This window comes from Hemicordylus capensis, chromosome 2, assembly GCF_027244095.1.
Source record: "Hemicordylus capensis ecotype Gifberg chromosome 2, rHemCap1.1.pri, whole genome shotgun sequence".
Taxonomy (NCBI): domain Eukaryota; kingdom Metazoa; phylum Chordata; class Lepidosauria; order Squamata; family Cordylidae; genus Hemicordylus; species Hemicordylus capensis.
Window position 1 is genome coordinate 18,131,842 of NC_069658.1, and position 13,039 is coordinate 18,144,880.

Sequence of the window (13,039 nt, forward strand, 5' to 3'; positions counted from 1 at the left end):
TGTGGCTGGCGATGACAGGAGTTGTAGCCCAACATCATCTTAATGTTTAATGCACAAGCATTAAACCGTGATTTGGCCCCAAGGCTGCAGTCCTAAGCATAATTAAATTCCATGTTTGAGTCCCAATCATGTCAAACAGGACTTCACAGTAACAATGGTTTAGCGTGGGGGGCTGGTCATCACTGCCACCAGACAACCCCAGTGATACAATGAACCCTAGACTGCTATTTATTTAATTGTCATTTAATTTTTATGCTGCCTTTCATTAAAACAACCTCAAGGCAATTTACAAGAAACATTTAACACAATATAAAACTATTACACAATAAAAATATTAAATTGGAACATAAAAAATACAAATCTAATTTAAAGTTCTTTTAAATTCCCATAGTCTCCTCCTCCTCCAGCTCTAATTAGGATAGACGTGTTTGCTTTAAGGGTATGTCTTAATATTTGGGTGTATTCCCAAAATATTTTGCAAATCCCCTGCTAAATGGGCAAAGGGATATCTTTTTAAGTGGTGGCTCTTATGCTTAGCAGGAGGAGAGCAACTGTCCCTATTCGGCCCAGCCCAGGGACCCTCCAGTGAGCATTGCTGGCATCTCGCTTGCATTTCTCTTTAGTCTGAGAGCCCCTTTGGGACTGAGAACTATCTTTTCATTCCTTCTGCTATATAGACCTCTTTGTTCCGTGTTTTGTTTTTGTTTTTGAAGCAGTAAATAAATGATGATGATGCCTGGACTAAGAGGATATTGTACATTTTTTAATCAAGTGTGCATGTTGTGTGTTTTATTATCCCCTCGTTATTTAGTGAAACTTTTATTCAGTACGAATGTATTGATTTAATGTTTATGAATGTTGCATCATACTTACCAACCATATTGTTGTAACTGTTTGGTACTGAGCAACATCGTAGCTTTTCTGTATTACTGTAGCATTCTTATTGTTAATTTTTTGTCATTTCGTTTGGATTCTTACTTTGATTATACAGTTCTTTGCTTTGCAAGTTAGCTGCTTTGGGCTTTTCTCTTTTTTTGGAACTGAGCAAAGTGGCTCACCAGTGGCTGTGGCTGGTGTCTATCTTATTTCTTCCTCTTCTTTTTTAGATTGTGAACCCTTTGGGGACAGGGAGCCATTTTATTTATTTATATCTTTGTAAACCACTTTGGAAACTTTTGTTGAAAAGTGGTATATAAATATCCTTCATATTTGTTCATTTTAATGTTTCTACCTCACTTTTCTTTCCAAAAAATAATACAAACAAGGACCTTCACAGAAGGAGAAAGCCTAGTAGGCCATATCATCCAATCCAATCCCCTGCTTTATGGAGGAAATCCAGAATTAGGGCTTCCCTAACAAACAGCTGTCCAACCTCTGCTTGAAGATCTCCACTGAGGAAGAACCCATCAACTCCATAGAAATTGGTTGCATTGCCAAGCTGTTCTTATTGCTAAGAAGTTGCTTCTAACATTCAACCAAAATCTACTCTCTTGTAACTTAAACCCATGAGATCTAGTCCCAACTTTTGGAGAAGTCTTTGAACTCTTCTATGCAACAACCCTTCAGGTTTTTTAAAAGAGCTATCATGTCTCCCTTCAGTCTTCTTTGACTTCACGGAATATTCGACAACAATCAAGCAACAGGCAGGCAATAGACTGGTCTAACTGCAATGTAACACATTCCCCATTATTTTCTCTGTGCAGGTTTATTAGGCCATTCTTATCCTTCCAATTAATCAATAAGGATAAAATTAGGAAGATCCTTAAAACAGGGCTGCCCGACTTTTGGCCCTCCTGCAGATGTTGGACTACAACTCCCATAATCCCAAACTATTGTCCACTGTGGCTGGGGATGATGGGAGGAGTTGTCCAAAAGCAGCCAGAGGGTCGAAGTTGTGCAGCCCTGCCTTAAAATGGCACCACACACATCTACTTACCTGTCTAGGCTGTTCAATCACTCGCTGTGGATCCGATTTCACTTTGTTATTTGGATGGTTGGTAACTTTGGTTACAGGCTGTTTGAAGATAGATGCTGTTTGTCTTATTGGCAGTGTTGTATTTAAATCTGGCTTACCCTATTAAAAGCCAAAGCAAAACAAAAAGAGGCATGCATTACCATGCAGCTGATATTCTGCAGAGGTAAACATGAGAAGCTGTTATATGGTTGGTAATCATGCAATATTTAACTTGTATTTTTGTACAAACAAGATTGTATAAAATATCTTTAAAATTTCAATAATTATGTCTTTCCAACTTTTCATGATTTTTATGAGCACAGCCTTTCAAGGAAATATTTGAAATCAGTAGTAGTAGCAGCAGTAATAATATAGTAACAATCAGTGCTAAACATTAAATTTTCCTATAAGAAATGACTACAATAAGTTGTACTGGGGACCTTGGTTTTCCTGAGAGCTATGCTCTTCAACTGAGGTGGGAACAGAAAACACAAACAGAGCATGGCCAACACTGCTCTTTATTCCCAGAGATAGAAAGCATCTTATCATCTGCACTTTTTTAAAAAATTAAAAATTTAAGTGATGGAAGAGTAAACTTTTTTTTTCAAATAAACAAAGTGACATTTCTGCAAACAAGGCACTGCTCCAATACAGAAGCCCTCCCCCTCATTTAAAAAAAAAACCAAACCAAAAGCCGATTGAAATTGCAGGACAAACTATCATATTTCAGACACATTATGTGAAAACCCAGCTCCCTTGAGAAGTCCATAATGCTGGGGAAAGTTGAAGAAAAGGAAAGAAGAGGACAACCAGCAGCAAGGTGGATGGACTCGGTTATGACAGCAATGAATGCACCACTGAGAGAACTCAAAGGCCAAGTTGAAGACAGATCATCCTGGAGAGAATCTATGTGGTCGCTAAGAGTCGACACCGACTTGACAGCACCTATCAAATCATGCAAGAACTCCCCTGCCCTCATATATGTGCTCTAGCATTGTATACTAAATTCCTTTTAAACAAGAATTTGAGCCAATGCAAGGAAGTATTTAGTGATGCAATGAGCTGGTTTACACATGCATAAACATCACATGACTACTCAAAGCCTCCACTGAAGTATATTGTGTTTGAAAGAAATACAGTAGTTCTACTGAACCGTGCATTCCATTCCTTCCTTCCTTCCTTCCAAGACTGTTTAGAATTTCCTTGTTTATAGGACTTTCAGAAGACAACGCAAGTACAGGGAGGTTTTGAGAGGAGGAGTTTTTGATGCAAGGATGCCTTTTATCAAGGGTGAGCTAAAGGGAAGTACATGAACACTTTTGGCAGCAGCCAAAAGAAGCCCCGTCTTCTTTTGGTGATTTTTCCCACAGATCACGTTGAAAAAAGAAGGTCCATAAAGCCGATGTAGAGTGATGGCAATTCAGAGTGACTGGCAAGAGATGTGGCTAGCTCAAGATCTCCTCAATCACAGTTTGTTTGCCCTCAGTGGTATCATCATGCAGCCAAATCTGACTGGCTATGTAGTTTCATGATGGAATCATGTTCACTAGATGATTCCCAATTTGCTGCAATTGCTCAAGAAAGGAGGAGACCACAGTAGGAGGAAAACTACCAAAGCAGATGCAGAGAGGGGAAGACAAGGACTACACACAGTCATAACCATGTGACTGAAGGTCTTTTTAGGGAATGTTTCAGGACTCCTGAAAGCACTACTTTAGCCCTGAAAATTGGAACAGGTGAACATCTGCCATAGCCTTATTTTGATCATACTCTCCATGCATTTTAATGTGTTACAGCTGTGTAGACTCTGCCAGGAGACCAAAGGTGCTCTACCAACCAAATTCTGTGTCAATGAAGGAAAGATCTGTGCCCAGTCAGGTACGTTTGCATAAACTATTGCTTTTCTGCTGGCTACAAGGAGGGAAGAGGAGTTGCACAGAGCATGAAGTTGTGTTCCCTCATCAATGAAAATCCTCTTCAGTTAAAAGGGAAGAGAGCTGGTCTTGTGGTAGCAAGCACGACTTGTCCCCTTAAGCTAAGCAGGATCCGCCCTGGTTGCATACGAAAGGGAGACTAGAAGTGTGAGTGCTGTAAGATATTCCCCTTAGGGGATGGAGCTGCTCTGGGAAGAGCATCTAGGCTCCAAGTTCCTCCCCTGGCATCTCCAAGATAGGGCTGGGAGAGAATCCTGCCTGCAACCTTGAAGAAGCTGCTGCCAGTCTTTGTAGACAATACTGAGCGAGATGGACCTATGGTCTGACTCAGTATATGGCAGCTTCCTATGTTCCCCAGCTTACCCGTCCTGGCTTATGGAAGATTGGAGAACTTTGAAAAAATGAATATGGTGAAATTCTCAAGATCTTATCAAAAGGTAACATTGCATCATGCAAAGTCCTCCCAGCTAACTGTCCCTTGGCCTGCTGAAGCCAAGTCCCTTATACAAAACTATGGTGCAACCACACTTGGAGTACTGCATACAATTCTGGTCACCACATCTAAAGAAGGACATTGTTGAACTGGAAAAGGTGCAGAAGAGGGCAACCAAGATGATCAGGGGCCTAGAGCACCTTCCTTATGAGGCAAGACTACAACACCTGGGGCTTTTTAGTTTAGAAAAAAGATGACTGCGGGGAGACATAATAGAGGTCTATAAATCATGCATCGTGTAGAGAAAGTGGATAGAGAGAAATTCTTCTCCCTCTCCCATAACACTAGAACCAGGGGTCATCCCATGAAATTGATTGCCAGGAAATCTAGGACCAACAAACGGAAGTACTTTTTCACACAACACATAACCCACTTATGGAATTCTCTACTACAAGATGTGGTGTCAGCCAACAACCTAGAAGGCTTTAAGAAGGGTTTGGATAACTTCACGGAGGAGAGGTCTATCAATGGCTACTAGTCAGAGGGCTGTGGGCCACGTCCAGCCTCAAAGGCAGGATGCCTCTGAGTACCAGTTGCAGGGGAGTAACAGCAGGAGAGAGGGCATGCCCTCAACTCCTGCCTGTAGCTTCCAGTGGCATCTGGTGGGCCACTGTGTGAAACAGGATGCTGGACTAGATGGGCCTTGGGCGTGATCCAGCAGGGCTGTTCTTACGTTCTTAAGTCAGACTGATCCACCTAGCTCAGTCCTATCTACACTCACTGACAGAAGCTCTCCAGTCAGAGAAGGGTCTTTCCCAGCCCTATGTGGAGATGCCGGATATTGAACCTGAGGCCTTCTGAATGCAAAGTCGGTGCTTTACCACTGAGTTACAGCCTCTTTCATCTGAGACAACACTCTTTAAAGCCAGCACAAAGCAGAACACACTAGGAATGTGAACATGCCACTTTTCAACACATAGCAGAAGGAATGAGACAAAGAATGAGAACACAGTTCCCTGTCCCAAAAGGGGCGTACAATATGAAAAAAAAAGCACAGGAGGAAGATACCAGCAAGAGCCACCGAACTGAGTTGAACAGGGACAGTTGTTTGACCTGCTAAAAATGACCTTAAAAAGTACCTCTTTGCCCAATTACGTAGGGAGTTATGAACATAAATGTATGAACCAGTCCTTAGACACTTCTAAATCCCTGGAGAAAACAATAAAGGGAACTTCAGAGAAAATCAGGGTTTTATTTCACACCAAAATATCCACTGTGGGTAGAAATGGTTTCCCAGTCAAGTTAATGAGACTCCTCCACTTTAACAAAGATTCTTTGATTCCAGTGGCTTGCGTGTGTCTAACCTTCTCTATGGCAAGAGACAGTCTTGTAAATGCCTATTTTTGCTCACAAGATGACAAGCACAGCAATGACAAAACTGTGGCAATCCAGTGGATCATCTCCTAGTGTAACCTGTCACAGCAAAATGTTCCTTAGAAATGTTTTGTCAGCCTTATCATTGCTCATCACACAGATTTATTTTTTAAAAACCCCACTGGCAGTTGTTACCTTTGATTATGCACACATGCCAATTTCTGAATTATTTCAAGTTTTAAATCCCTGACTGATTTCTATTTATTTTGGCAAAGTATCTCTTAAATCACACAAGCAAAGTTACCTACCATCTTTATGCCGCCACCAAGCATAAAGATAAGTGGAAAGATGTCAAGGGAGTGCTGTGAGCAGAGTATAAATAGATGCCTGCTTTGGGTTGAAAAGAGATTTCAGAATTTCCACAGCTGACACGTTTATAAAAATCATCAGAGTTAACCAACCTTATTTTGACTGAGCGAGTCATTCCTTAATCTCTGTTTGTTCTTCTGTAATTTACTGGGCATCATCTTCCCCGTCCTGAAGTCAAAACTGCTGAGGTCAACAGAGTTCCCCAAGTACCTGGCCAACTGGGGCTTGCTTCGGAACTTCTTTCCACTTGGGCTACAAATTTTAGAGGAGAAACAAAAAGAGGGGGAGGAAGAGGGAGAGAAGAAGAAGAAATGCTTTATTAAGACCATGTCACGCAAGAGGATAGGAACCCTTTTCAAAGGTTCCCAAAGCAGGTTCAAAACATGGGAGGTGGAAAGAGCAAGTTTCATCCCTAGCTACACACATTCACCCAATAACTGAACACATACAGCTGCGCACGCAGAGGATCTCTGTCCATGCAACTGGGTACCTTTAGAGCAGGTCTCAACAAATTTCTTTAGACCTAGGAGCCAGCTCAAAAATCTAGGAACCAGAGTCATTCCTCACCCTTCAGGGTTTCAAATGTTGAGTTCAAATAGAGATAACTCTCTCTCTCCCTGCCTCCTCCACAGTTTTATGCACATTCATTCGTTTCGCTAGTTTAGGGCGCAACAAATCCCAGGTACCAACTTGCTAAGGCACATGGAAATTTAAGCGTGGAGGCCAGAAGGTGGATGATGTGAGTTGGTCCTGTGGCAGCAAGCATGAATTGTCTTCCTTTGCAAAGCAGGGTCCACCCTAGTTTGCATTCAGATGGGTGATTACTTGTGAACACTGTCTGTTGTTAGATACTCCCTTTATGGGGTAAGGCCATAGCTCAGTGGAAGAGCATCTGCATGTAGAATAGCAATAGCAATAGCACTTACATTTATATACCGCTCTATAGCTGGAAGCTCTCTAAGCGGTTTACAATGATTTAGCATATTGCCCCCAACATTCTGGGTACTCATTTTACCGACCTCGGAAGGATGGAAGGCTGAGTCAACCTTGAGCCCCTGGTCAGGATCGAACTTGTAACCTTCTGGTTACAGGGCGGCAGTTTTACCACTGTGCCACCAGGGGCTCTTGACAGTAGAAGGTCCCAGTTTCACTCCCTGGCTCCTTCAGGACCGGGAAGACCCGGGTTCTAATCCCCATTCAACCATGAAACTCACTGGGTGACTCTGGGCCAGTCATGTATCTGTCAGCCTAACCGACCTCACAGGGTTGTTGTGAGGATAAGTATAACCATGTATAACACTCTGAGCTCCTTGGAGGAAAAGCAGGATATGAATGAATGAATGAATGAAATATAAAATAAATATAAAATAAATATAAATCAGAGTAGACAATACTGAGTTAGATGGACCAAGGGTCTGATTCAGGGTAAGGCAGCTTCTTGTGTTCTTAAGAGGGAAGCAACCCACCTCTGCTTTGCCTGCTCCCATCCATCCGTCACCTGGCTCAAATGCTACCCTTAAATTCCCAGGTGCCATAGCAAGCTGGCATCTGGGATTTATGTCAAGCCCTGCCTTAGAGGGCTCTCTGTGTAAAACTGAACAGATGGGGGCTCCGCTCTAGCATTCAAGGAACCACATAAGTAGATCAAGGGGGAGGCTGCCCCTGCAATGCCACCCACCCTTCTATGTGCATTGAACACTCTTAGGAACATGTGAAAGAGCAACAGCCTCCACGTCTTAGTTACAGCTCCTACCATTCCAGGGTCTACACTGTGCAGCAGGAGTGGCCCCCTTGCTGACAAGAGGACCAGAGACAACTGCGAATTTGCAACACACATGAACAAGACAGCCGTTAGAACTGGCACTACTTTGTATTGGTGTTCTCAGTATCTTTTGATAAAACCTTTGTCACACTTAAAATGCCATTCTTTCACAAACCAACACAGTGAGAGAGAAACATGCCTGTTGCAAACTGAAGAAGCGTCGGTTTCCATTTGCCACGGACTAGTGCGGTTTCATTGCTTTAGGTCTATAAAGGAGTTAAATGTTCCTTGACAGAGATTTCTGCAAGGCTATCGCACATGTGCAGAGGCCAGAAGAGCACTGCAGGCTGGGCAGCCTCTGTGAGAGATGCTAAGCAGGGCGCAGGTGTGAGCGGTAAGCAGGTAATGATTTTTTTAAAAAAGTTACCTTCCATTGCCCCTTGCCCAGAGTCCAAAATGGTGCTCGAAACACTCTGAATGTTCTGTCCCAAGCTTGAAGCAGCCCCCAAATCCTCTGAAGTTCACACACAAAAAACCTCTGGAAAATCCTCTAAATACCAGTGGGGAGGACCCAACATGGCTCCATGCTGCCTCCAAGCTGGAAGTGACACTGGAAGTGTGGAACGTGCACACAGAAACCATGAACAGCCAAAAATCACCCCTGCAATAATGGAAATCGGGTGCCTATATCCCGACCACTAATAGCTGAAACTATGATGGGAGAACCCACGGAAATGAGGGCCTCCTGTATACATCATAATTATGTTGGTTTTTGCCATCCTGAATAATATGTTGTCCAGTTCACGTTTGTAGCCCATTGGCAATCCAGATCAGGCCTCCAACACCATTTGGACCTTGGGGGCTTTGCCAATCTCACATCAAAATGCGGACAAATCTTTTGTTCACTATTTCACTTGAGAAGGGAACAGTCATGTCAGTGTTGTGGTATTGCTCTCTCGGAAGCCAGAAGTGCCACTGCCTACTAGGCGTGTGCACGGAACTGACGGGCCAGTTCAAAGGCGGGGGCACCTTTAAGGGTGAGGGAGAGTGCTCTTACCCCTCACTGTGTTTCCCCCGCTGGTGCAGCATTTGAAAAGGATCCGGCGGGGCGGCAGCATACCTCCCTGCCACCTCATTCCCTCGTCGCACCACAAGTGACAGGAAGTACCCTGTGCGCATGTCAAGTGGAGTACATTTGCATGCTCGTGCCGACGTGGGCATGCGTGCAGGGTACTTCCTGTCACTTCCAGTCCAACAAGGGAACGGGGGTGGCAGGGACGTATGCTGCCACCCCACCGGACCCTTTTGAAGTGCAGCGTCAGCGGGGGAAACGTGACGGGAGGGTTAAGAGTACCCTACCTCATCCTTAAAGGTGTCCCCCCCACCTTTGAACCAGCTGAGCCGCCAATCATTTGAACCTGTTCAGAGGCCGGTAGAAGGACCTCTGAACAGGTTCATGTATATCCCTACTGCCTACCTGCCTTTACACAGTCCTTTCCCAGAACCCCAATCAATGTCCTCCCACCAGCTGAGCACATGCTCACACCAACATGCTCCATCCATGAGAAGCCTTTACTGCCATGTGGTACCAGCTTTGCTACAGATGTTGGCCATCAGTGAAGTGGTCAAACTGTGCTGGCCCCTGCATTAGTGCCTGTAGAACACGGCAACTGGTCAATACCACTTTAGAGTTGGCATTCCCAACCATGGGTCCCCAGAGGCTGCTGAACTATGATTCCCACCATCCTCCATCACACGGCTCAAGGCCAGGATGATGAGAGTGGTAGTCACATATGTTGACCCATGCCTGGGAAGCCCTTTTTAAAAAGGAACATGCTGGCCAAGGGGCATTTGGGCTTTTACCGGGTATTTACAAATAATCAGATTTCTGGCATTTCATGTTCCTTGTAGGAAAGGAAGTGTGAAGAGGAGACCAGCTCCTCCAGATATTTGGGTCAGCTAAGTGACATGCTCTGGGGGCTTGCATTAAGCTGTGGTTCTCTGGCACACACAACCAGTGTTCCCTCTAACAGGAATTCCCAGATGTTGTTGACTACAACTCCCAGAATCCCTAGCCGCAATGGGTTTTGCTTGGGGATTCTGGGAGTTGTAGTCAACAACACCTGGGAATCTCTGTTAGAGGGAACACTGCACACAACTACTGTGCATCTCTCTCTTTTACACTTTGCATGTGCCTCCCAGGAAGGATCAGTGTAAATACCACTGCCTTGCTGCATTAAAATGTGCACTCAGCCCTTTGTTACAGGGTGCAGGTTGTTGGGCCAGGATATCAGAACTCTGGTTCTCATCCCTGATCAGTGGGTGAATTTTGGCAAATCATCTCACAGACTATTCTGACAGTAGATGAGATGCTGGAAAAATGCAAGAGACATTAACCATGTCACAGACAGGGATGAATAGGCTGCACTAAACCATCTAAAATGCCAATCTCAGCATTTGAGGCTCTCTAACCTGTATTATATAGCACGGGCACTATTTGCATCTATTTGCATAATCTGCACTCTTCCTCCAGAAACTGGAACTCTGATTTTGGGAGTGGAAACTTGGACAAGAGGAGGAGCGGAAGTGTTCACAGAACATACAGAGGGAAGCAAGAGAGAAACTGGAGAAAGCGAGGAGGAGGAACTGGAACTGTTTGCTCAGCATAAATATCCTGACTGAGGAAAGTGCCACATGGTGAGGAACACGTATGGCCTCTTAGCCGCTCGCATTCGTATCCCACTTTTCCTCTAACAAGTTCAGGGCAACATACAAAGCATTTTTCAATTTTACCCTCATGAAGATCCTGTTTGGCAGGTTAAGCTATTGACCTGCCCATGGCCACTCAGGCAGCACAAACACAGTATTTTTCAATGAAGACAGCCTGCCGGTTCACAAGTCCATCAAGGCCATGATTTCTTTGCACTCAGTGGTTGTACAATGTTTAAGGGTTGGCAGCTGAAAGTGTGAACTGACGCCACTGAAAAGTAAGCATCTGAGGTGATGCAAGGACCTCTGGAAGTCCTATCTGTGCTATTAAATCTTGGATGGCCCATTCAATACATACAAGTTGCATATTCCTTAAGGTTAAATCTGGAAGGCAACTAAGGGGAGACATGATACAGCTCTATAAAATTATGCATGGAGTGAACACTAGAGAATGGATTCATTCCATGAAACTGACTGCCAGGAAATTTAGGACTGAGAAAAGTACTTTTTCACCCAATGCATAATTAATCTATGGAATTCCCTGCCATGGGTTGTGGTGATGGCCACTCGCTTGGGTGGCTTTAAAAAGGGCTTCATCAAATTCATGGAGGTCAGGTCTATCAATGGCTACTAGTCTAGATGGCTATAGGCTACCTCCAGGTTCAGAGATGGGATGCCTCTTAACACCATTGGCAGGGAAGCAACAATAGGAGAGATGGCATGTCTTCATCTCTTGCCAATGAACTTTCCAGTAGCATCTGGTGAGCCACTGTGGGAAACAAGGATGCTGGACTAGATTGGCCTTGGGCCTGATCCAGCAAGGCTGGCCTTATTTGATGTTCTTGTGAATTGTCATCATCAAGCATGCACATATGAACCAGTCCCAAATGCTGAGCAATCAAGGGATGGCAGATCACATGAGGCCCACATGGGTGTGATCCAGGAGATGGAGACTATCTATTCCCAAAAGAAATCTCTGGTCTCTTTGCAGCTCAGCCAACACTGCTCCTAAAAAAACCATGTAGGCATTTTGCAGTGTACAAAAGTGTACTGTGCTTTTCTTAACACAATTCAGGGGCTTGTTCTTAGCAGCAACTGTCCTTGTTCTTAGCTGCAACAGAGAGCAAAGGTTAGGTTTTGTTCCCTTTACAGTGCAACTTTAAAGCTTTCACAAAGCCATGTGCGCTCAGAGAGTCCGGATGAAGGGATACAATGCTGCAGAGAATGACAAAGCTCAGGCTCGCACCAAAGAGTCAGAATGAAAGTAGCTAGGTCTTAAAATAGCCATTTCGAAATTAAACGGCACTAGCAAGTTCCTGACACAAGTCTTTACAAATATATAACCAACCATACATCAATTTCCCCCCTCCTCTTTTGATTTCTCAACTAAGCCGTCATCATTGCATAGGTCTTTTGGTATTTTCAGCATTTTGCTACAGGTTTGCAGTCGTTAAAACACACTGGCTCTTCTTTTGTTAAACAGATCCCAAGGATGTTTCTTAAGTGGCGACTTATTGGCTCTCACCCTGGATGTGGGAAGCCATGGAGAACCTTTTAAAAGGTTCACATGTCTCCCACCCCATAGAATGAGTAGTTGGGAAAGTCTTAAAACAACTTAAGAACATAAGAAGAGGCCCTGCTGGATCAGCCAAAGGCCCCTCCAGTCTAGCAGCCTGTTTCACGCAGTGGCCAGCCAGATGCCTCTGGGAATCCCACAAGTGGGTGAAAGAGGACAACTACCCTTTCTCCAGCAGCTAGTGTTCAGGGGCTTGCCTCCTCAGATCCTGATGGGAATACACTATCATCCTCTACATCGCCCGCAGCTTTCACCCCTCCTGCCCAAAGGTACTTGCGACCAGAGAAGATAGTGAAAAAGAGAGAGGGAAACAAGTGGGGTTACATTTTCTTTTTCTTTGGATGGCCTGAAATTTGGGTTGCCATATTCTGGCTTCCCAAACCCAGGGTGCCTAATTTGCATATTATGTAAACTGGCTTGAAAATCATTTTTGAGCAGAAGAGTAGCTACACGTTTTGCTCCATAGCTCTGCTTCTACAATGGCTAGAGCTTAGCTCCACCTGCCCCCTGCCAGGAAAGCTGAAATCTGGGCAAACCTGGGAGAGATGCTCAAAATCCAGGTGAAACCCTGAAATTCCAGGGCGGGGGGAGGCAACTCTACCTGAAATGTATAAGCCAGACAGAAAGGCTAGCAGGACCATTAGGGTGCAGGGGTGTCTGGATGGCACCTTGATGTTGCTGTGCTTTTCGGAATGCTTTGCTCTTCCAGCCCTTTCTAATACTCAAACTTTACATTAGTGAAAGCTTCTCAAACTTGGGTCCCCACTCGCCAGGTGTTCTTGGACTACAATTCCCACCACCCTCAGCCACAATACCCTTATGACTGGGGGTGATAGGAGCTGGTCTTGTGGTAGCAAGCATGACTTGTACCCCTAGCTAAGCAGACTCCACCCTGGTTGCATTTGAATGGGAGATCACATGTGAGCAC

General features: G+C 44.4%; 1 protein-coding gene across 2 annotated transcripts in view; it reads right to left on the reverse strand.

The window, feature by feature from the left end:
* The window catches only part of MBD2 (methyl-CpG binding domain protein 2), an 84,594-nt gene that overhangs the window by 34,221 nt on the left and 37,334 nt on the right, over positions 1 to 13,039 (reverse strand). For both annotated transcript variants that reach the window (XM_053298999.1, XM_053298998.1), the window contains exons 2-3: positions 6,157 to 6,316; positions 1,937 to 2,074 (exon numbers count right to left, since the gene is read on the reverse strand). In XM_053298999.1, the coding sequence (XP_053154974.1) occupies positions 1,937 to 2,074; positions 6,157 to 6,316 (298 nt within the window). The remainder of the gene's footprint in view (positions 1 to 1,936; positions 2,075 to 6,156; positions 6,317 to 13,039) is intronic.